This window comes from Dendrobates tinctorius, unplaced genomic scaffold, assembly GCF_039654945.1.
Source record: "Dendrobates tinctorius isolate UK_male_01 unplaced genomic scaffold, ASM3965494v1 ptg000075l, whole genome shotgun sequence".
In the NCBI taxonomy this organism is placed as follows: domain Eukaryota; kingdom Metazoa; phylum Chordata; class Amphibia; order Anura; family Dendrobatidae; genus Dendrobates; species Dendrobates tinctorius.
In genome coordinates this window covers 27,776,433-27,802,469 of record NW_027361743.1, presented here as the reverse complement: position 1 = coordinate 27,802,469, position 26,037 = coordinate 27,776,433, and the positions used below count along the sequence as shown (strand labels likewise).

The window sequence follows — 26,037 nt, the reverse complement described above, 5'->3', positions numbered from 1 at the left end:
CTGTTAGGTGCCACAGGTAAGTTACAGGTGCTGTTAATTACACAAATTAGAGAAGCATCACATGATTTTTCAAACAGTGCCAATACTTTCGTCCACCCTCTTTTTTATGTTTGGTGTGAAATTATGTCCAATTTGGCTTTAGGACAATTCTTTTTGTGTTTTTTTTCATTTAAGACAAATTAAATGAAGATAATAATACCAAAGAATTTGTGTTTGCAATCATTTTCAGGAAGAAACTGAGTATTATCTGACAGAATTGCAGGGGTGTCAATACTTTTGGCCACAACTGTAGATGCATAATACCTCTTGAAAATATAGCTTAGTTGTGATGAGACTAAAATGAAGCTAAAGGAAAAAAAGAGAAAACAAAAACAGAACAAACATTGTAAGGCTATGTGCGCACGTTGCTTATTTGCTTATGGAAATTTCTGCTCGGTTTCTACCTCTCTTAGGCCGGTTTCACATTAGCGCTTTTTAAGCGCACGCACGGCCGGGGGTAGCTCCGCCCCCGAGCCGGCTCTCTGCCCGGCGTGCCCGCCCCTTGCTTGTAGCGCCGCCTACTAGCGGACAGCGGCGCCTGCGATCGGCGCACCCTATCTTTAGCATAGGGTGCGCAGATCGTGCGCAGGCCGTGCGCTAGTTGCGCTTTGACCTGCGCTGCGCACTTTTGACGGTGCGCCGTGCACGCCAAAATCCGAAAAGTTTGATTTGGGCGCGCACGGCGCACCGTCAAAAGTGCGCAGCGCAGGTCAAAGCGCAACTAGCGCACGGCCTGCGCACGATCTGCGCACCCTATGCTAAAGATAGGGTGCGCCGATCGCAGGCGCCGCTGTCCGCTAGTAGGCGGCGCTACAAGCAAGGGGCGGGCACGCCGGGCAGAGAGCCGGCTCGGGGGCGGAGCTACCCCCGGCCGTGCGTGCGCTTAAAAAGCGCTAATGTGAAACCGGCCTTAGCAGAAAAGGCAGTTGAAATTTTGATCGGTTTTGATGTGGATTTGTATGTAGATTTGAAAGTTAAATATAGATATATTATTTAAAAAGAATTGTGATGTCATTTCCTTGTTCAACTGCTTCTTTTTCATTCTCCATTGAAGACCATAATATCATCATATATATATATATATACAGTACAGACCAAAAGTTTGGACACACCTTCTCATTCAAAGAGTTTTCTTTATTTTCATGACTATGAAAATTGTAGATTTACTCTGAAGGCATCAAAACTATGAATTAACACATGTGGAATTATATAATTAACATAAAAGTGTGACACAACTGAAAATACTGTGTCTTAAATTCTAGGTTCTTAAAAGTAGCCACCTTTTACTTTGATTACTGTTTTGCATACTCTTGGCATTCTCTTGATGAGCTTCAAGAGGTAGTCACCGGAAATGGTTTTCACTTCACAGGTGTTCCCTGTCAGGTTTAATAAGTGGGATTTCTTGCCTTATAAATGGGGTTGGGACCATCAGTTGTGTTGTGCAGAAGTCTGGTGGATAAACAGCTGATAGTCCTACTGAATAGACAAGAAAAAAGCAGCTAAGTAAAGAAAAACGTGTGGCCATCATTACTTTAAGAAATGAAGGTCAGTCAGTCTGAAAAATTGGGAAAACTTTGAAAGTGTCCCCAAGTTCAGTGGCAAAAACCATCAAGCGCTACAAAGAAACTGGCTCACATGAGGACCGCCCCAAGAACGGAAGACCAAGAGTCACCTCTGCTGAGGAGGATAAGTTCATCCGAGTCACCAGCCTCAGAAATCGCAGGTTAACAGCAGCTCAGATTAGAGACCAGGTCAATGCCACACAGAGTTCTAGCAGCAGACACATCTCTACAACAACTGTTAAGAGGAGACTTTGTGCAGCAGGCCTTCATGGTAAAGTAGCTGCTAGGAAACCACTGCTAAGGACAGGCAACAAGCAGAAGACTTGTTTGGGCTAAAGAACACAAGGAATGGACATTAGACCAGTGGAAATCTGTGCTTTGGTCTGATGAGTCCAAATTTGAGATCTTTGGTTCCAACCACCGTGTCTTTGTGCGACGCAGAAAAGGTTAACGGATGGACTCTCCATGCTTGGTTCCCACCGTGAAGCATGGATGAGGAGGTGTGATGGTGTGGGGGTGCTTTGCTGGTGACACTGTTGGGGGATTTATTCAAAATTGAAGGCATACTGAACCAGCATGGCTACCACAGCATCTTGCAGCAGCATGCTATTCCATCCGGTTTGCGTTTAGTTGGACCATCATTTATTTTTCAACAGGACAATGACCCCAAAAACACCTCCAGGCTGTGTAAGTGCTATTTGACCAAGAAGGAGAGTGATGGGGTGCTACGCCAGATGACCTGGCCTCCACAGTCACCAGACCACTTGAACCCAATCGAGATGGTTTAGGGTGAGCTGGACCGCAGAGTGAAGGCAAAAGGGCCAACAAGTGCTAAGCATCTCTGGGAACTCCTTCAAGACTGTTGGAAGACCATTTCCGGTGACTACCTCTTGAAGCTCATCAAGAGAATGCCAAGAGTGTGCAAACCAGTAATCAAAGCAAAAGGTGGCTACTTTGAAGAACCAAGAATATAAGACATATTTTCAGTTGTTCCACACTTTTTTGTTAATTATATAATTCCACATGTGTTAATTCATAGTTTTGATGCCTTCAGAGTGAATCTACAATTTTCATAGTCATGAAAATAAAGAAAACTCTTTGAATGAGAAGGTGTGTCCAAACTTTTGGTCTGTACTGTATGTGTGTGTGTGTGTGTATATATATATACAGTGGGGCAAAAAAGTATTTAGTCAGTCAGCAATAGTGCAAGTTCCACCACTTAAAAAGATGAGAGGCGTCTGTAATTTACATCATAGGTAGACCTCAACTATGGGAGACAAACTGAGAAAAAAAAATCCAGAAAATCACATTGTCTGGTTTTTTTTTTTCATTTTATTTGCATATTATGGTGGAAAATAAGTATTTGGTCAGAAACAAAATTTCATCTCCATACTTTGTGATATATCCTTTGTTGGCAATGACAGAGGTCAAACGTTTTCTGTAAGTCTTCACAAGGTTGCCACACACTGTTGTTGGTATGTTGGCCCATTCCTCCATGCAGATCTCCTCTAGAGCAGTGATGTTTTTGGCTTTTCGCTTGGCAACACGGACTTTCAACTCCCTCCAAAGGTTTTCTATAGGGTTGAGATCTGGAGACTGGCTAGGCCACTCCAGGACCTTGAAATGCTTCTTACGAAGCCACTCCTTCGTTGCCCTGGGGGTGTGCTTTGGATCATTGTCATGTTGAAAGACCCAGCCACGTTTCATCTTCAATGCCCTTGCTGATGGAAGGAGGTTTGCACTCAAAATCTCACGATACATGGCCCCATTCATTCTTTCATGTACCCGGATCAGTCGTCCTGGCCCCTTTGCAGAGAAACAGCCCCAAAGCATGATGTTTCCACCACCATGCTTTACAGTAGGTATGGTGTTTGATGGATGCAACTCAGTATTCTTTTTCCTCCAAACACGACAAGTTGTGTTTCTACCAAACAGTTCCAGTTTGGTTTCATCAGACCATAGGACATTCTCCCAAAACTCCTCTGGATCATCCAAATGCTCTCTAGCAAACTTCAGACGGGCCCGGACATGTACAGGCTTAAGCAGTGGGACACGTCTGGCACTGCAGGATCTGAGTCCATGGTGGCGTAGTGTGTTACTTATGGTAGGCCTTGTTACATTGGTCCCAGCTCTCTGCAGTTCATTCACTAGGTCCCCCCGCGTGGTTCTGGGATTTTTGCTCACTGTTCTTGTGATCATTCTGACCCCACGGGGTGGGATTTTGCGTGGAGCACCAGATCGAGGGAGATTATCAGTGGTCTTGTATGTCTTCCATTTTCTAATTATTGCTCCCACAGTTGATTTCTTCACTCCAAGATGGTTGGCTATTGCAGATTCAGTCTTCCCAGCCTGGTGCAGGGCTACAATTTTGTTTCTGGTGTCCTTTGACAGCTCTTTGGTCTTCACCATAGTGGAGTTTGGAGTCAGACTGTTTGAGGGTGTGCACAGGTGTCTTTTTATACTGATAACAAGTTTAAACAGGTGCCATTACTACAGGTAATGAGTGGAGGAAAGAGGAGACTCTTAAAGAAGAAGTTACAGGTCTGTGAGAGCCAGAAATCTTGTTTGCTTGTTTCTGACCAAATACTTATTTTCCACCATAATATGCAAATAAAATGAAAAAAAAAACAGACAATGTGATTTTCTGGATTTTTTTTTCTCAGTTTGTCTCCCATAGTTGAGGTCTACCTATGATGTAAATTACAGACGCCTCTCATCTTTTTAAGTGGTGGAACTTGCACTATTGCTGACTGACTAAATACTTTTTTGCCCCACTGTATATATATATATATATATATATATATATATATGTATGTGTGTGTATATATAGTGAGGATTGTACTCAGGTGCGTAGGAGGAAACAGGAGGTACTTTCTCTTCAACGTCCTTGTGGGTTTATTTGCTTCATAAATCATCAAGTCAGCAACAAAAAGGTAAACAGTCTTTACATCAGTCAGACACAGCATCAATGTCCATAGCAGAGTTCTGCTCTCTGAGGCCTGTGGGTACACAGGCTGTGCAATGTCCAGCACTCAGGCTCTATCTGGAGCCATAGACACAGAAAAGCTTCTCTCTCTCAAGACACAGACCACTCTGTAATGTCCAGCCTGGATACATGGAAGTCTGTCCACACTGGCAGACTCCCAAACACTCACTCTCATGTGCTAAACACGCCTCGATTACATAGCTTGTGGTCACACCCACAGGTGAGGTATGGATCACATGGTCATGACCTCACTGCAGGTCCTGAAGCTCACAACCACACACAGGAAAAAAGGGGTACAGTGAGCTCCCGCACCCAGAGGTGAGGTAATATGGGTAGCCAGACCCTCCCATCTCTCATAGCTACCCGCAACCCGGACCCAGGTGCACTAAACGACATATTAGTGCTCATGTGCACGAAAAACAAAATTCTCTGGGTTGCATCTCAGCGAGCATCCATCCCTGTGACATATACCTCCCATTAACCACGTGACCACCAGTCACACAACAATATATACAGTGGGGAAAAAAAGTATTTAGTCAGCCACCAGTTGTGCAAGTTCTCCCACTTAGAAAGATGAGAGGCCTGTAATTGACATCACTGGTTTTCCCCACACATACCGCTTAGAATTATCACCAAAAAGTTCTATCTTCATCTCATCAGAGCAGAGAATCTTATTTCTCACAGTCTGGGAGTTCTTCATGTGTTTTTTAGCAAACTCTATGTGGGCTTTCATATGTCTGGCACTGAGGAGAGGCTTCCATTGGCCACTCTGCCATAAAGGCCCGACTGGTGGAGGGCTGCAGTGATAATTGATTTTGTGTAACTTTCTGCCATCTCCCTACTGCATCTGAGGACCTCAGCCACAGTGATCTTGGGGTTCTACTTTACCTCTCTCACCAAGGCTCTTCTCTCACGATTGCTCAGTTTGGCTGGACGGTCAGGTCTAGGAAGACTTCTGGTGGTCCCAAACTTCTTCCATTTAAGGATTATGGAGGCCATTGTGCACTTAGGAACCTTGAGTACTGCAGAAACTCTTTTGTAACCTTGGCCAGATCTGTGCCTTGCCACATTTCTGTCTCTGAACTCCTTGGCCAGTTCCTTTCACCTCATGATTCTCATTTGGTCTGACATGCACTGTGAGCTGTGAGGTCTTATATAGACAGGTGTGTGCCTTTACAAATCCAGTCCTATCAGTTTTATTAAACACAGCTGGGCTCCAATGAAGAAGTAGAACCATCTCAAGGAGGATCACAAGGAAATAGACAGCATGTGACTTAAATATGAATGTCTAAGCCAAAGGGTCTGAATATTTATGACCATGTGATAGTTTTTCTTTTTTAATAAATTTGCAAAAATTTCTACATTTCTGTTTTTTTTCAATCAAGATGGGGGTGCATAGTGTACATTATTGAGAAAAAAATATACTTTTTTGAATTTACCAAATGGCTGCAATGAAACAAAGAGTGAAAAATTTAAAGGGGTCTGAATACTTTCCATACCCACTATATGTAATACCAAGTCTGAGGTTTAGTAATGAACAGACACACACACACACACACACACACACACACACACACACACACACACACACACACACATGAAATCTGCGTGAAAGGCAATTTTCTGTTTATTTTTCAAAATATTTTTTCTTAAAAATTGCGTGGGCTCCCGCATAATTTTCTTAACCAGCAAAGGGAAAGCCTACATCTGAGGACTGGTGTTAATATTCTGGGAAGGAGCCAATAGCCATAAAGGTTCCCAGGCTATTAATATCATCTCACAGATGTTTGCATAGCCTTTACTGGCTAGTTTACAGAGGAACCCTAGAAAAAAATTGACATGGGGTCCCCCTATAAAATTGAACCAACAAATGCTATGCAGACAGCTGCGGGCTGATATTAATAGCCTGGGAAGAGGCCAGGGATATTGGCACCCCCCAAGGTAAAAACAAGCACTCAGCCGCCCCAGAAATGGCGCATCTTATAGATGCGCCAATTCAGGCACTTAGCCTTGCTCATCCCACTTGCCCTGTAGCGGTGGTAAGTGGGGTAATATTTCTGGGGTTGATGTCACCTTAGTATTGTCCGGTGACATCAATCCCACGGCTTAGTAAAGGAGAAGTGTCTATAAGACACCTATGCACTACTAATCCTATAGTTGTATGGTAAATAAAGACACAGTCAGAATAAAGTCCTTTAATTGAAATAATCACACAGACTCCATTATTGAATCTTAATTTACCATACTTACTGAATGCCTAATCCCTACTCCCTCATCTCCTGCTACAAAAATAAAATAAACCAACATATAATACTTCCTGTCCGACGTAGTCCATTTACCGAGTGTCCCACAACGCTCTCACATGTAGAACAGTCACATTGGAAGATGTGACTGCTCTACCCTGCCTCCGGTGATACACTGACAGGAAGTAATCGCTCCTACATGTGAGATCGCCATGGGACACTCAGATTACCTGGACTACAGTGGGCAGGGAGTGCATGTTGGTTTATTAGTTTACATTATTTCAAGGAGATGAGGACGTCGGGGATTTGGTGTGAGGTGAGTATAATGGGTTTTTATGTGAATATGTAATTTTACTTTTTTTCTTTTTTAGCTGTGAGCATAAGCGCCGGCAGATGAGACTACTCTGCCATCAGCGGCACCTAGTGTCACTGTTATCAGTGACCGCAGACATAGCCCTATGGGAGCAGTAGTCTCATCGGCCCAGACCTGTTTTTTTACCGCAGATCACTGCTGCCGGTCACAGTCAGCTGCGGGATCATGCTGACATCTGCCAGCATGATCACGCAGCGCATTTACAGACAGTACCAGCGCTAGCGTTACCACACACAGCCGCACACACACAGACACCTGCACACAACTGCAGACAGACACGCATATATTCTCCGCTCACACATATTCTTCGCCCACACACATATTCTTCACCCACACGCATATTCTCCGCCCACACACATTTGCTCCGCTCACACACTCTTCCTCCTTCTGACATAATTTCCTTTTCTGCAGCGTTTTTGTCAGCAAATCCGCAGCAAATCCACAAACCTTTTTTACACCTGCGGTTTTGCTGCGGATTTGACTGACTCAATGAAAGTCAGTGGGTGCAGAAACGCTGCAGATCCACAGAAATAATTGACATGCTGCGGAAAAAACGCTGCAAGTAAGGACGGAAGCTGTCAGATTCCCTTTAGGGTTTGCTCACACGGGTCTATAACTTGTACGAGTGCTATGGGATGTTTTATTGGATAGCACTTGGCCCAGTGTTATACTATAGGGCAGTCCAGATCTGCGATTTTCTGCAAACAATCACAGCATCCTGCGCGTGCATCCGATATCGGCGTGCACTCACACATTGAAGTCTATGGGTGCGAGAGAAACATTGGACTTCACTCAGATGTCATTGAGTTCAGTCTGATGTACATGTAACAGAGACAATGGAGAAACTAGGCTCTCCATCTTCTCCACACCTGTGATACGATTTGAGAATGTGGAGAATGGAGGGGATTTTTAATTAGTAGTAAACTGCAAAGTTGTTTGTTTTTACAAACTTTTTTCAAAATTAATCATTACCGATTATGAGACAACCCCTATAAGTTGTCAAAACTTGGATACATTCATGGCGTATCTATAAATCAGAAAATGGCATCCAAATTATTTGTAACCACTTGTAGATGAAAAGGGAAAAATAAATAATATAATAATAATTCATATTTATTTAACGGCCTTCAGCTTGATCTCGAGCCATGTTGATGGATGAACGATCGGTAGAAGGATCCATCTTGTGTAAGCCTAGATTGGTCCACCAGGGTCTTCTTTGCCATTATCTTGATCGTATCAAGCCATCGGATTGCTGGTCGTCTTCTTCGCCTTGTTCCTTCTATTCTTCCTTCTCCAGTGATTATTATTATTTTAAATAGTTGTGAAAAAAAGCCCATTAAGTGGTCAATCATACATTTCTATAAAATAATATATAATAATTTGCAGGCAAGTCTAGGGTGAGCACCGCTTTGTTTCATTGTGAAGGACTTGGAGCTCTAGGTGCAGCTTTAAATGTAGTGATTCCTGAAATTGACTGCACAGCTGGGACCACACATGAGCTTTCCTTCAGGATATTTCAGTACTTTGCCTGTCAACAAATTATACTCTTTTACGTAGATTTACAACAGCGCTCTACAGTGGCATAACAGAGGCCGCCTGGCAAAATTCAACTGTTTACATAGCACATGGAAACGAACAAAGTTTCCCCATACAGCTAAAACACCAAGAGCAAAATTAGCACTGAACAAGTTCAAATGATCAAAAGAATGTGAAACTTTATCATATGATCCACAGGAGCTGAGGATTTTACAGAGTGAAATGTTGAAAGAATGATTATGGTCTAGACTTGTTATAACAGGAAAGCAGAAAATCGCTCAAGTCAAACATTACAAACAGTCGCGTAACTCTCCCGTCCTTCAGCGCAACCGTATTTTCATCTTTAATGATGCTTGTAGCATTAGCGGGGGTTCCCACCAGCTATATTTACCACGTTTCCACTTGCAAGACTTTATGGGTTAATTAAATTAACCTTATTAGCACTTTTGATTGGCTTCTGTTGGGCTAATACTTACTTTATTCCCCCCAAAAACTAGACTAGGTGTTTTTTTTGTTATAGAGTTGAACGTAAGACTAGAAAAAATGTCCCCCTGATCCCTGTCCCTTCCTACGAGGTATTCACTTACACTGGAGCTATGTAAATATTATAGTCAGCATGCATACTCACCTGTTAACTTTCTGAATGTGGAGGACTCTGTGCCAGGTGGGGCATGGGTTAGAGACCCCGGGTTTTAGACATTGTTGTAGATCTCATAGGTAGGACCTGCATCTATCAGACATTTATCACATATTTTAGGTGATGTGGAATACTCCTCAGAGACTATATATTTTGAGTGTTTTCCTTCCTTATACAGTCATGGCCGAAAGTGTTTGCATCCTCGAAATTGTCCCAGAAAATTATTGCAATTACATATGTTTTGTTATACACATGTTAATTTCCTTTGTGTGTGTTGGAATAACACAAAAAAAACAGAGGAAACAAAGGCAAATTGGAAATAATTTCACACAATACCCCAAAAATTGGCAGGACAAAATTGTTGGAATCCTCAACTTAATATTTGGTTGCATACCCTTTGGAATAAATAACTGCAATCAATCACTTCCTATAACGATCAAGCTTCTTGCACCTCTTAACTGGAATTTTGGACCACTCTTCTTTTGCAAACTGGTCCTGGTCTCTCATATTTGAAGTGTGCCTACTCCTAACAGAAATTTTAAGATCCCTCCACAGGTGTTCAATGGGATTTAAATTCGGGCTCATTGCTGGCCACTTCTGAACTCTCCAGTGCTTTGTTGCCATCCATTTCTGGGTACTTCTTGAAGTATGTTTGGGGTCATTGGCTTCCTGGAAAACCCATGATCTAGGATGCAAACCCATCTTTCTGACACTGGAGACTACATTTCAACCCCAAATCCAATGGGAATCTTCAGATTTCATGATGCCTTGCACACAGTTAAGGCACCCAGTTCCAGAGACAGCAAAACAACTCCAAAACATCTTTGAACCTCCATCATATTTGACTGTAGGTACTGTGTTCTTTTCCTTGTAGACCTCATTCTGTTTTCGGCAAACACTAGAATAATATTCTTTACCAAAAAACTTCATCTTGCTAGAGTCTGTCCATAACATCCTTTCCCAGAAGAATTTTGTCTTATTCGCGAACATTTTGGCAACCTGCAGTCTAGCTGTTTTATGTTTTTGTGTCAGCAGTGAGATCTTCTTGGGTCTCCTGCCATAATGGTTAATTTCATTCAAATGTCAACGGATAGTTCGCGCTGACTCTAATGCACCCTGAGCTTGCAGGACAGCTTGACTCTAATGCACCCTGAGCTTGCAGGACAGCTTGAATTTCTTTGTAACTTGATTGGGGCTCCTTATCTTCCATCCGGATTATCCTGCGTTGCAATCTTTCATCAATTTCCCTTCCCGTCTACGTGCAGGGAGATTAGCTACAGTGCCAAGGGTTGTAAACTAACTTCTTGATTTATGTTGCACGCCATAGACAAAGGAACATCAGGATCTCTGGAGATGGACTTGTAATTGTTGATATTTTTCAACAATTTTGGTTCTCAAGTCCTCAGAGTTCTCTTCTCCTCCTTCTGTATTCCATGCTTAGTGTGGCACACATAGACACACAATACAAGGATTGAGTCAACCTCTCCCCTTTTTATCTGGCTTCAAGTGTGATTTTTTTATATTGCCCACACCTGTTACTTGCCACAGGTGAGTTTGAACGCGCATCACATGCTTGAGACAAAGTTGTTTATCCACAATTTTGGAAAGGTGCCAACAATTTTGCTCTGCCCATTTTTGGAGTTTTGTGTGAAATGTCCTATTTGCCTTATTTTGTCTGATATTCCAATACATGCAAAGGAAATAAACGTGTATAACGTGTGTAATTGTAGTAATTTTCTGGGAGAAATACTTTAGTTTCTGGAACAGTTTCCAGGGTGCCAACATTTTTGACAATGACTATACTGTATATCTCTTCTGTAAATATTCTTCATTTTTTTGCTGAGATGGTGGGCTCTTCTTGGGGTGATGTCTTTGTGGCTAATGTCATTTAGAAGATTTTTCTTTTCCTACCTCTTCCCCTCTCACAGCATAAATCTTACACACTGGTAGAGCCAGGTACTGTAAAATGATCCTTATTCTTCCAGTTTCACATAGTAAGGGCACGGTCACACAACTGTATTGTCAACGTGTGTGCTGTCTGTAAAAAACAGCACTCAGACTAATGTTATTGAATGGAACAGTATAAATGAGCGTTTTTTTTTTCACTGACCAAATCTGAGTGTGAAAAAAATCACAGCCTACAGTAGTTTTTTCTGTAAATCGTATGAGACTCATATGTTCAAGTCTGTGTATGCATGCACAAAAAACCCATATGTACAGCATAGGGTTTTTACGGATACAACTACTGAGGACTCTCAATCCTGAATATTTTACGAATACATTGTAATTCTTTAAAGGGAACCTGTCACCAGTTTTGGCCAATTTAAATTACGGCCATCACCTTTCAGGGCTGATACACAGCATTCTATAATGATGCACATCTGCCCCAAACCTGACCTGAAAGAGAAGAAAAATAACTTTTATTATACTCACATGTGGGGCGGTCCGCCGGTCCAATGGATGTCGCTTTTCTTGGTCCGGTGCCTCCTATCTTCTTGCAATGCCGACTTCCTGCTTGCTTCTTGTGGATGACACGTCCCTGCATCATCCACTGCACCGCAATCCTGCGCAGGCGCACTTCTCTGCCCTGTTGAGGGCAGAGCAAAGTAATGCAGTGTGCAGGTGCCGGGGCTCTCTGACCTTTCCTAGCACCTGCACACTGCAGTACTTTGCTCTGCCCTCAACAGGACAGAGAAGTATGCCTGCGCAGGAGCACAGTGCCGCGGAGTCCGTGTGGATGACGCAAGGACATATCATCCACATGCAGGAGGGCAGCATCGCAAGAAGATGGGAGGCGCAGGACCAAGAAGAGCGACACCCATGAGACCACCCCGCCCCGCAGGTGAGTATAATAAAAGCTATTTTTCTTCTCTTACAGGTCGGGTTGGGGGCAGATATACAACATTATAGAATGCTGTGTATCAGCCCTGAAAGGTGATGGTCGTAACTTATATCGGCCAAAACAGGTGACCTGTTCCCTTTAACATGGGAAACTTTAAATGATCTCGTAAATTATTTATAGTATGTATGTAAAAAAATGGATTGCACTGCACACCGATGACAAGTGAGAAAAAAATTGTTCCAAGTTTTTTTGGATGAAACGCTGATGATTTTTTATAAAGTCATGTCAAGCTGGCTAAAGGGAGAGGCCCAGCAGACTCTAAGTATATTTTTCATTGTTTCAGAGTGTCTGTCTATAGGTACTAAAGAAAAATCAAAATCCCTCCTTAAAACTCATTCCCATGTCCAGTTTTCACGTACACATGTTCTACATGATTTACATGGATATCTCTCGTTCTTGTGATAACCTATGGGGCCAGTCATACATCTGTGATTTTTAAAATTGTGGAGACCTATCCGATTTTGATCCAAGGTCCGGTCAAAATTGACATTGCAAGTTTATGGGTCCATAAAAATATCGTACTGCACTCGGTCCAAGTGCGGCCAGATTTTCACGGACTGTCAGAAAGGAGAAGGTTGAGATTTTTTTTTTCTCCACATATGCGAAAATCTGATGACACTTTGAGCAGAGTGTGGTCCAAGTATGACCAGCATAATCTATCCGTTTTTCTCGTATTGGAGAACATTGGACTTCTAAATGAGCCCATAGGTAGTTTTAGATGTGTTTTAGATGCAGTGCAATCAGATGTACCGTTTTTTTTAGTTTTGTCCTTCACTGTATATCCCTTACGTAAATGTTAAACTTCCTTATCAATTTTTTTCTGGGCGGGTGGGCTCTTCTTGGCGTAATATCAAATCTATCCTATGTGATTTAAGCCAATTAGATCACTCTGCTCCTCCTGCTCCCTCTTCACCTCTCAGCATCAGCACAGACAGAGAGACTATCCCATAATTGTCCTCCTTCCCTCTTACATTGCGTTTCATATACTAAGGGAATGAATCTTTAGATTCTAAGCCGATATGACTGTGTTTCATATATTTATATATTATACGATGTATAACAGTTGACCACCTGCAATAATTCAACAGTCATAAAGTGGTTAATCAATTACTACCGCTAAATTGAATTCTCTGTATTATTTTTTTCAAGGCAACAAGAGAAACGTTAACAAATCACTGCACTAACCTGGGAGACTCGCTTGGAAAAGAGAACGACATAGCCTTAATAATCGATGGGCAGACCCTGAAGTATGCGCTCTCATTTGAAGTCCGTCAGTGCTTCTTAGACTTGGCGCTCTCTTGTAAGGCCGTTATCTGCTGCAGGTACAGAAAATTTCCCACTATATGTGTTTTTCATTTTCATAACAGCCATCATAATCTTGAAGTGGTTATGTCTGGAGATGGGGATGTAAAATCTATACTAGATCTTGTAAAATAGCTTGTTTGGGAAATGTATAGCACAGAAAGATTTAACAGACAAATCAATACAGGGAAAAAAGCGTTTAACTGGGGCATTTATTATGAGCAAAACAGAAACTTTAGATAATCTCAGCTGGAAAACTACAATGTAACCAGATGTTGATTTGTTTTACATTTCCCTTCCCATTTTTATTTGAGATACTGTACTTTAGGAATGTTCCTCTACTTGACAACTCAGGTGCTGATTTTTTTTTTTTTTGTTTTTCAATTTTTTTTTTTAGTAACCATTTTTTTTAACTAATGAATTTAAAGTGTGACGAGCAAACCTGCTAACCAGGTTAAAGCCATCTAATGGGGTCTAAAAGTAGAAAAAAGTTTTTGGTTTTCTTTTTTTCCAGAAACATGCCAACTTTTGTCCATTGGTTGTCTAGTATTGCAGCACACACCCTTGACCTGCAATATCAGACTTCGAATTAAAGACATAAGTGCTAATATGGTGAAAATGTATTAATTAATTTTAGATTTTTTTTTTTTAAGTTAGAGGGGTAACCCCACAATTGAATAGTTATTCCCTAACTATAGGATAAGGGATAACTTACTGATCATGGCTATCCAACTTCAAGGACTCCCAGTGACCCCTAGAACAGGGCTCCAGATCTGAAGAATAGGGCTCTACAGAACCCATCGCTCATTGTCTGTGATGTAGCAAAGCCAGGTAGGCAAGGGTTAAATTCTAGCACTGCAAGTCTTGATTAGATGTACCTGACTTGATTTGAGCAAATACCAAGGCCTGTGTTCACCTTTTGTATCAGTCTGTTGGATGGAGCATAGTCAAGTGTGTTGAAGCTGGTGAGTGTTCAACCAAAATGTGAGCTGTAGCTGGGAGAGAGATGTGCCAGGGTCTCTCTCTGAATGGAGACTGCATGGGTCATCTTGGAAAGCTGAGTAGTCTGTTTGTGGGAGCGGAGGCTGCAGTCTCTTTGGCATGAACTGTGCCCGGAGTTGATACTTCTGTTTGGCGCTGAAGGCTTCTGAAGCTCAGGCTGAAGAGGATACGGAGATTGGTGTGATAGTGGCTCCCTTTTCTACAGGAGAAAGAACTATAACCTGTTTGGGTGAGCACACACTGACATAAATGTGTCCTGCTAAATGGGATGAAGGCCAATGTTGTGACACATTCTATTATAATTTTTGGGTATGTGTGATTGTAATGCATCTTTATCTTTTCACTATAGATTTTATTTTTCTGCAATACATTGCACCAAATCTCTATATGTCTAACTCGCAGAATTGCATTGTCATTTACTTTGAGTATATGTATATATATATATATATATATATATATATATATATATATATATATATATATATTGTAAGGTAGTGCTTGTTATTCAGGTAGGGGATACTCGCTAGGCAGCCAATAAATCACGTCCGGCACAGGTTTCATAACTCAGTCCATTCGGTTTATTATGCAGCATAAACCATGAACAGCAACAGAAAGTTCATAAACAGCATAGCGTCCATGACAGAGCTTCACTCTGTTTATCCTGTGGTCACACAAGTTGTGCAATGTCCAGCACACACGCTCTCTGGCCTCACAGTTATATCCCCTGTCAGGGTTACCTCATGGCTGCTTCTCCGTGCAGACGTTCATTCCCTCTCCCTGGGACTCTCAGACGTATGCAGCCATTATACACAGCCTCTCCACGTGCTGTCAGGAAGGCAGCCACGTCAGCCCAGATGAGACCTTCCATACGGACCAAGCGGGTCCAAGAATTCAGTCATGTGACCTACCCTGGCCACCTTATATGGTCCGTAGCCACGCCCACCGGATCACATGGCTATGACCTCATCACAGGTCCTGCAAGCATTCATACACTTTATTATGGCGTTCTAGACACCACCCCTAGGTGGGTTTGTAGGTAGTGGTTCTGCCCGTTTCACCAGCTACCTGGAAAGCTCTCCCTGACACAGTGTAACGAAAGCTCAGCAGTACCTCTGCTGATCAACACACATATTCAAGCTTCCATCCCAAGGCCACCTACCTTGGGATACATAATGATAATTCAGCATCCTGCCACTCATCCTCTCTCCTGGGACACCCACACAGCGCCCCCTAGCGGACACAGTGGTCACTACACCACAATATAGTTATATATATATATATATATATATATATATATATATTTATGTGCCTATACACACCTGTTATTGTAACTCCTTGGTAGTATTCATGCAACCTTGTGGCTACGCTTTGTATTCTTTTCTTAGCTTCATTATTTTGTGTCTCTCATTGGCCTCCTCTAGCTTTAATTGTTTCTTGTTTATACTAATAACTTTTAAATGTTATTGTTATTGTGTAGGTGTGTATAAAATATTTATTTATTTACAGATTTGTTTGATTTCTGATTAAATTAGAGTAACACTTATTTTATATATTATTTTTTTTTCAGTGTGCTCTTATCTACCGTATATACTCGTGTATAAGCCTAGTTTTTCAGCCCCTTTTTTGGGCTGAAAAAGACCCTCTCGGCTTATACATGAGTCATACACCTGAAACCCACGAGGGAGGGGGAGTAGGAGACATGATACTCACCCTCCTGGCGTCTGCATATCCGGCTCTGCTACATCTCAGTCCCGGCATCTGTATTTCCCTTCCTCTCTTCCTGTGTGGTCACATGGTACTGCTCATTAAAGTTATGAATATGGACGTGTCTCCACTCTCATAGGGGTGGAGCTGCATATTAATGACTTTAATGAGCAGTACCATGTGACCAGCACAGGAAGAAGAAAGGAAGGGAGATACAGACGCCGGGACTGAGATGTAGCAGAGCCGGATATGCAGACACCAGGAGGGTGATTAGCACTGGGGGAGGGTAAGCCAGTCATGCCATAAGGATGCCATAAGGAGAGGTGAGTATGTCATTTTTTTTTTTTTAATCACAGCAGCATTATTATATGGGGCATATATGGAGCATGTTATGGGCCACCAATAACCTTTGTGCAGCATTATTATATGGGGCATATATTAATATGGAGCATATTATGGGCCACCATTAACCTTTGTGCAGCATTATATGGAGCATATATTAATATGGAGCATGTTGCATTTCCCACCCTCGGCTTATGCTCAGTCAATAAGCTTTCCCAGTTTTTTGTGGCAAATTAGGGGGGTCGGCTTATACTCGGGTCGGCTTATATACGGGTATATTGGATTTTATTTTTGGATTATAGGCTCCTTCCTACTTATTACAGCTAGAGTGCATTATAAATGGACTTTGAATGAGGCCTTACTGAAACTGTTCCTATATTATAAAGCTCTTTGATTATACGTGATGGAGATAGCTCAGCTCTCCCCCATCTATCCAGAAGGAGTACTGCTCACAAAACTCTCCCATGTAACTCAGTGGGTTATTTTCTGACGTCTTTTTATCTCCAGGTCTCTGCTGCAACGCTGTACACGTCTCCTTTCTTTTTATATTCATATGATGAAAATGTTATAAAAATATACCATGCGCAAAATAACTAAAAAATAAACCAAAAATATATGTTTTAAATAATTTAAAAAAAAATGGTGATTTATTCCTTTTGAGACCATATAAGAAAGGAAATAAAACACCCGCAGCAGCCGAAATAAAGAAATTTACCTGGAGGACTGCGGAGTATAAGAAAATATTGTGTTCTAAATTAATGATGATATCTAATTAATAGGCAAAGCATAGTTTCAGCTGAATTCTGCTTTATTTTTTTCTACTTTAATTATTACTACTAATAATATTACTACCTATCTCATGTATATCTGTCAAGAGGAAATTGAGAAAATAACCCTTGTGCTGCGGTCTGGCTTTTGTTCCATAAACTTTTGCCAGACTTGGATAATCACAAGTGCCAGAAATGTTTCTGAAAGGTGCGCTCTTGTTTGCTCAGCAATTTTAAGTAATTTGGTCCAGCACATAAGACGTGAATTCAGTGTCTAGTATATCGCTTTAAGTAAATCCAATAACTCGGGGTTTTTCCTTATGTTTAAAGTTAGACTGTTTAAGTGAATTTTATCCTTTTGCAAATTTTCCCACAGTGAAACTTGGCCTACTCCTGCTATATCCATGAGCTGTATGTCATTGTATGCAATTTTTCTGTAATATAAGTCTTTTAACAATTTTAAACAGGTTGTGTAATCTTGCACCTGTAAAATATAGTGCATAGTAAAGAGAACCTTACACCAATCTTTTTAATTTGCACTGGACACAGAATTTAATAATGGTTGCAGAGTGTAATAAAAATTTTTTTTGTTTTTTTTCTATTTCGCCTCTCCAATGCAGAGGTATTGGCAACCAAAATATTTGGTACATAATGAGTTTACTTTTTAAGTCACATCCAAGTGGGTGTTTTCTGACAACATTCACTGAGGGTGAGTACTTCTTCCCCCTGTATGATGCTGACCAATCATAAACAGGCAGCAACATATCAGAAAATGAACACACCCCAACAGTAGTTTAGGTATCTCAGTGTGTGAGATGTAAGAATACAGCTCTGATCTCCTGAATGAGTAGACAGCACAGATGAGTAGCACCTTTCAGATAAGGTACCAGCAGTACAGGTGTTGAGTTTATTTTTCACACTACATATCATTCTATCAGCACCACCTCTCATAGCACTGCCAGCTCTGCTGTACTGCCAATTCTCAAACACTCAATACAAAGAGATTGATTCAGCTCACCCTTTAACGTTCTCAGTGGAGCGCAGAAAACTTGAGCGGGGACCCTGTCTCCTCCTGATGCCGTGAAGAGCACATTAGAATGAGAAGGTAAAGCTTCAATGATAAAATCCAAGAACTTTATTTTAATCCAATAAAAAATAGTAACATGACTGCTTTGTTCACAATAATGGTGGGCCCGTCTGGGCACAACAGACATAAGTGTGATTACTGACTTATCTCTGGACAGGCAGTGTGGAGGAAAGGGCACTGCAGCAGAGCTGACAGTGCCATGAATGTAGGAGAGCAGATAGACTGGCTCGTAATGTGACACAGCTAAACTCAGCTGTGCTGCCCACGTGCTGCTGGGATATTATAAGAAAGTTGTGAGTCATATCTGTTCTCTAATCTCCCAGCACGTTCTAATCATGCAAGAGGGTAGATCAGAAATTCACGTCTATATCGTTGCATCTTACACACTAAGAAACCTAAGCTATTGTGGGGGCATTTACTTTTTCTTCTGAATCGATGGACAGTACATAAGTAACTCGGCAGTCCAAGCACTATATCCATGACGGATAGGCACCTAAAACTACATGAGAGACTCCGTAGTCCACATATAATAAACACAATGGTTACAAGTGAACATCAAGGACAAAATCTGCAAAGAGTTTGTATGTTTTCTCCGTGTTTCCGCGGGTTTCCTCCGGGTTCTCCAGTTTCCTCCCAAATTCCAAAGACATACTGATAGAGAATTTAGATTGTGAGCTCCAATGGGCACAGATGATAATGTCTGTACAGCTATGCAGAATATGATAGCGCTATATAAGCAAAACATAATATATAAGCTATTGAACATGAAAACATTTATCTTCATAAATTTTATGTATATTTTATACTCTAAGTATAAATAATTTGTCATGTTTAAGCATAGGTTATGTTTGCCCGTGGAGTTTCCAGGCGGTAGCTATTGTCATCATGTTTCTTACCGTGATTTTACCTGTCTATAGAGATGTAACATGGCATGGATAGCACCATTCATCGGACCAATGTTAAGTTGGAGGGGTCTGTCAGGCCTTAGGCTAGTTTCACACTAGCGTTTATGAGCGCAGCGACGGCCTGCGCACGGCCGCCGCTAAGCCCCGCCCCCGCCGGTAGCTCCGCCCACCGGCGCATGACGCTGCATGCGCCCTGCGTCCCCTATCTTTATCACAGGGGGCGCAGGCCGTGCGCAGTATGCGTTTGGCGGACATGCGTCCTTTTGACGGTGCGCCGACCTGCGCCAAACGCAACCTGCTGCAGTTTGGTTGCGTCGGCGCACCGTCAAAAAGGCGTGATAAAGATAGGGGACGCAGGGCGCATGCAGCGTCATGCGCCGGTGGGCGGAGCTACCGGCAGGGGCGCGGCAGGGGGCGGGGCTTAGCTGTGGCCGTGCGCAGGCCGTCGCTGCGCTCATAAACGCTAGTGTGAAACTAGCCTTACAGTGACGTGATGAATCTAATATAAACTTAGTGACTGACTTCCATGGTAAAGTTGGTAACATATAACTGGAAAACACATGGAGAATGGTCAGCTCACTTCTTTTAACCGATTGGTGTTTTTGGATACCTGGATCTGTTAAAAGACACTTGAAAACCTGAACATGAGCCAGAAAGTAATTTTTATATAGAGGTGAATAGGAAGATTCTTTAAAGGGAATCTGTCACCAAGTTCTTCCTACCTAATCAGAGATCGGCATAATGTTGAAACAGAGATCCTGACTCCATCGATTTGTCACTTGGCTGCTTAGTTTAGCTTTTATAATGTCAGTGTTTTATCAGCAGATTATCACTAGAGGACATCTCTTGGCCTGCTGCTAGCTAGTCCAACTGCATCCCCACCTCTGACAGTTTTCTGCCTATACGCAGTGTACACAGAAACCTACGAATCAGTGGTGTTTACATGGTTATACCGGGATCAGTATTCTGAGATCTTCAGCAGATGAATCACTTTAAAAAAACAAAACTTTAACCCAGTAAAGTAAGTGATACATCACTGGAATTATGGTATATTCCCTATACCATGCTGTTCTCAAAAGACGTAGTAAATGCCTGGTGATAGATTCCCTTTAAACTTTTTTCTGAGCACATTTCCAGATTTTTTTTGAGTGATAAATGTTTGGAAAAATAATTCACTGTGAGCATAACTTAAGGATCTTTGCAGGATGCAGGGATTGGGACCCCCAACCAGTCATTAGTTATAGTGGTTTGAAAAAACCACTATATTGTAATCCGAACGCTGCTAACTTATTCTTCTTCTTCTTCTTCTTCTTATTATTATTAAGTTGATTTCCGCAATTAATGCGGCCCGAACCGCTACACGCACAGACTCCGTTGAGGTGTCGTTTCGAAGCCAGCGTCCATGAGAGGTGTGCTAAGTATTTTTCGTGTCGATCGGATTTGTAGTTTTTGCGCAATTTGCGTTTGAAAATTTTTTTTCCCGTCATTGGAATGCACTGTCTCCAATGCTTTTCAATAGGAAATGGCAAAACGTGCCCTGAGGCGATTGAAATGACAGTTGAGCTCATTGATATGCGCAGGCAGACCCAGTTACTATGCCAACGCCTACGAACTTCACTTGAACCCCAGCACAGAGCCTCTGCCACATAATATCAGCTCTTAAAGCGAAACTCACAGCACAAATGCAAATCTAGCTTCATCACATGACACATGCCCCTGAGAGAGAATGTCCGCCAAATTTGATTTAGAAGAAGCCCAGTGAGCCAAACTAGCTCTTAAAGGGCCAACGCGCCAAAGTGATTGTTAAAGGGCCAGCGCACCCAAATGAGTCTTAAAGGGCCGACACACCAAATCGGAGACTGAGCCACCCCGGCCTCCAAATCGGAGGCTGAGCCACCCCGGCCTCCAAATCGGAGGCTGAGCCACCCCGGCCTCCAAATCGGAGGCTGAGCCACCCCGGCCTCCAAATCGGAGGCTGAGCCACCCCGGCCTCCAAATCGGAGGCTGAGCCACCCCGGCCTCCAAATCGGAGGCTGAGCCACCCCAGCCTCCAAATCGGAGGCTGATCGACCCCGGCCTCCAAATCGGAGGCTGATCGACCCCGGTCTCCAAATCGGAGGCTGAGCCACCCCGGCCTCCAAATCGGAGGCTGAGCCACCCCGGCCTCCAAATCGGAGGCTGAGCCACCCCGGCCTCCAAATCGGAGGCTGGGCCACCCCGGCCTCCAAATCGGAGGCTGAGCCACCCCGGCCTCCAAATCTGAGGCTGAGCCACCCCGGCCTCCAAATCTGAGGCTGAGCCACCCCGGCCTCCAAATCGGAGGCTGAGCCACCCCGGCCTCCAAATCGGAGGCTGATCGACCCCGGCCTCCATATCGGAGGCTGATCGACCCCGGCCTCCAAATCGGAGGCTGATCGACCCCGGCCTCCATATCGGAGGCTGATCGACCCCGGCCTCCAAATCGGAGGCTGAGCCACCCCGGCCTCCAAATCGGAGGCTGATCGACCCCGGCCTCCATATCGGAGGCTGAACGACCCCGGCCTCCAAATCGGAGGCTGAGCCACCCCGGCCTCCAAATCGGAGGCTGAGCCACCCCGGCCTCCAAATCGGAGGCTGATCGACCCCGGCCTCCAAATCGGAGGCTGAGCCACCCCGGCCTCCAAATCGGAGGCTGAGCCACCCCGGCCTCCAAATCGGAGGCTGAGCCACCCCGGCCTCCAAATCGGAGGCTGGGCCACCCCGGCCTCCAAATCGGAGGCTGAGCCACCCCGGCCTCCAAATCTGAGGCTGAGCCACCCCGGCCTCCAAATCGGAGGCTGAGCCACCCCGGCCTCCAAATCGGAGGCTGAGCCACCCCGGCCTCCAAATCGGAGGCTGATCGACCCCGGCCTCCATATCGGAGGCTGATCGACCCCGGCCTCCAAATCGGAGGCTGATCGACCCCGGCCTCCATATCGGAGGCTGATCGACCCCGGCCTCCAAATCGGAGGCTGAGCCACCCCGGCCTCCAAATCGGAGGCTGATCGACCCCGGCCTCCATATCGGAGGCTGATCGACCCCGGCCTCCAAATCGGAGGCTGAGCCACCCCGGCCTCCAAATCGGAGGCTGAGCCACCCCGGCCTCCAAATCGGAGGCTGAGCCACCCCGGCCTCCAAATCGGAGGCTGAGCCACCCCGGCCTCTAAATAGGAGGCTGAGCCACCCCGGCCTCCAAATCGGAGGCTGAGCCACCCCGGCCTCCAAATCGGAGGCTGAGCCACCCCGGCCTCCAAATCGGAGGCTCATCGACCCCGGCCTCCAAATCAGAAGCTCATCGACCCCTGCCTCCAAATCTGAGGCTCTTTGACCTCGGCCTCCAAATCAGAAGCTCAACGACCCCGGCCTCCAAATTGGAGGCTGAGCGACCCCAGCCTCCAAATCTTACCCAGAGTGGCCCCACCCACCAAATCAGACCCAGAGAGGCCCTGCCCACCAAATAGGACCCTGAGGGGCCCCGCCCACCAAATCGGACCCTGTGGGGCCCCGCCCACCAAATCGGACCCTGAGAGGCCCCGCCCACCAAATTGGACCCAGAGTGGTCCCGCCCACCAAATTGGACCCAGAGTGGTCCCGCCCACCAAATTGGACCCAGTGGGGCTCCGCCCACGAAATCGGACCCTGAGGGGCCGCGGCCACCAAATCGGACCCTGAGGGGCCCCACCCACCAAATCGGACCCTGAGGGGCCCCGGCCACCAAATCGGACCCTGAGTGGCCCCGGCCACAAAATCGGACCCTGAGTGGCCCCGGCCACAAAATCGGACCCTGAGGGGCCCCACCCACAAAATCGGACCCTGAGGGGCCCCACCCACAAAATCAGACCCTGAGGCCAAAGTGGCACCTGAGAGGCACCCACAGTTAAATCGTATCCTGACTTGAAAGTCTTGCAGGGGCAGCAGGCAAGTCTCTCTTAAAGGGGCAGCCCGGGCACCATTTCAAACCACTATCTGTACTTCCTTCAGGAAATACACATCTAGTTATAGTGGTTTGAAAAAACCACTATATTGTAATCCGAACGCTGCTAACTTATTCTTCTTCTTCTTCTTCTTATTATTATTATTAAGTTGATTTCCGCAATTAATGCGGCCCGAACCGCTTCACACACAGACTCCGTTGAGGTGTCGTTTCGAAGCCAGCGTCCATGAGAGGTGTGCTAAGTATTTTTCGTGTCGATCGGATTTGTAGTTTTTGCGCAATTTGCGTTTGAAAATTTTTTTTCCCGTCATTGGAATGCACTGTCTCCAATGCATTTCAATAGGAAATGGCAAAACGTGCCCTGAGGCGATTGAAATGACAGTTGAGCTCATTGATATGCGCAAGCAGACCCAGTTACTATGCCAACGCCTACGAACTTCACTTGAACCCCAGCACAGAGCCTCTGCCACATAATATCAGCTCTTTAAGCGAAACTCACAGAACAAATGCAAATCTAGCTTTATCACATGACACATGCCCCTGAGAGAGAATGTGTGCGCCAAAGTGGATTTAAAAGAAGCCAAGTGAGCCAAACTAGCTCTTAAAGGGCCAACGCGCCAAAGTGATTGTTAAAGGGCCAGCGCACCCAAATGAGTCTTAAAGGGCCGACACACCAAATCGGAGGCTGAGCCACCCCGGCCTCCATATCGGAGGCTGAGTCACCCCGGCCTCCAAATCGGAGGCTGAGCCACCCCGGCCTCCAAATCGGAGGCTGATCGACCCCGGCCTCCAAATCGGAGGCTGATCGACCCCGGCCTCCAAATCGGAGGCTGAGCCACCCCGGCCTCCAAATCGGAGGCTGATCGACCCCGGCCTCCAAATCGGAGGCTGATCGACCCCGGCCTCCAAATCGGAGGCTGATCGACCCCGGCCTCCAAATCGGAGCCTGAGCCACCCCGGCCTCCAAATCGGAGGCTGATCCACCCCGGCCTCCAAATCGGAGGCTGAGCCACCCCGGCCTCCAAATCGGAGGCTGAGCCACCCCGGCCTCCAAATCGGAGGCTGAGCCACCCCGGCCTCCAAATCGGAGGCTGAGCCACCCCGGCCTCCAAATCGGAGGCTGAGCCACCCCGGCCTCCAAATCGGAGGCTGAGCCACCCCGGCCTCCAAATCGGAGGCTGAGCCACCCCGGCCTCCAAATCGGAGGCTGATCGACCCAGGCCTCCAAATCGGAGGCTGATCCACCCCAGTCTCCAAATCGGAGGCTGATCCACCCCGGCCTCCAAACCGGAGGCTGATCCACCCAGGCCTCCAAATCGGAGGCTGATCCACCCCGGCCTCCCAAATCGGAGGCTGAGCCACCCCGGCCTCCCAAATCGGAGGCTGAGCCACCCCGGCCTCCAAATCGGAGGCTGATCCACCCCGGCCTCCAAATCGGAGGCTGAGCCACCCCGGCCTCCAAATCGGAGGCTGAGCCACCCCGGCCTCCAAATCGGAGGCTGATCCACCCCGGCCTCCAAATCGGAGGCTGAGCCACCCAGGCCTCCAAATCGGAGGCTGATCGACCCAGGCCTCCAAATCGGAGGCTGAGCCACCCCGGCCTCCAAATCGGAGGCTGATCCACCCCGGCCTCCAAATCGGAGGCTGATCCACCCCGGCCTCCAAATCGGAGGCTGAGCCACCCCGGCCTCCAAATCGGAGGCTGAGCCACCCCGGCCTCCAAATCGGAGGCTGATCGACCCCGGCCTCCAAATCGGAAGTTCATCGACCCCGGCTTCCAAATCAGAGGCTCTTTGACCTCGGCCTCCAAATCGGAAGCTCAACGACCCCGGCCTCCAAATTGGAGGCTGAGCGACCCCAGCCTCCAAATCTTACCCAGAGTTGCCCCGCCCACCAAATCGGACCCTGAGAGGCCCCACCCACCAAATCGGACCCAGAGTGGTCCCGCCCACCAAATTGGACCCAGAGTGGTCCCGCCCACCAAATTGGACCCAGAGGGGCTCCGCCCACAAAATCAGACCCAGAGGGGCCCCTGCCACAAAATCAGACCCTGAGGGGCCCCTGCCACAAAATCAGACCCTGAGGGGCCGCGGCCACAAAATCGGACCCTGATGGGCCCCAGTCACAAAATTGGACCCTGATAGGCCCCGGCCACAAAATCGGATCCTGAGGGGCCCCAACCACAAAATCGGACCCTGAGGGGACCCAACCACAAAATCGGACCCTGAGAGGCCCCGCCCACCAAATTGGACCCAGAGTGGTCCCGCCCACGAAATTGGACCCAGAGGAGCCCCACCCACAAAATCGGACCCAGAGGGGCCCCTGCCACAAAATCGGACCCAGAGGGGCCCCGGCCACAAAATCGGACTCTGAGGGGCCGCGGCCACAAAATCGGACCCTGAGGGGACCCAACCACAAAATCGGACCCTGAGGGGACCCAACCACAAAATCGGACCCTGAGGGGCCCCACCCACAAAATCAGGCCCTGAGGGGCCCCACCCACAAAATCAGACCATGAGGCCAAAGTGGCCCCTGAGAGGCACCCACAGTTAAATCGTATCCTGAGTTGAAAGTCTTGCAGGGGCAGCAGGCAGTTACTATGCCTATGAACTTCACATGACCTCTCTAGGACAGCGTTTCTGGCAGATAATTTCAGCTCTTAAAGCGAAACCAACAGCATAAATGCAAATCTAGCTTC

The 26,037-nt window shown here is 45.6% G+C and overlaps 1 protein-coding gene across 1 annotated transcript in view; it reads left to right on the top strand.

Annotated features, from left to right (window-relative positions):
- The window catches only part of ATP8A2 (ATPase phospholipid transporting 8A2), a 1,255,085-nt gene that overhangs the window by 534,494 nt on the left and 694,554 nt on the right, over window positions 1-26,037 (top strand). The window contains exon 25 of the mRNA XM_073583121.1: window positions 13,428-13,600. Coding sequence (XP_073439222.1) covers window positions 13,428-13,600 — 173 coding nt within the window. The remainder of the gene's footprint in view (window positions 1-13,427; window positions 13,601-26,037) is intronic.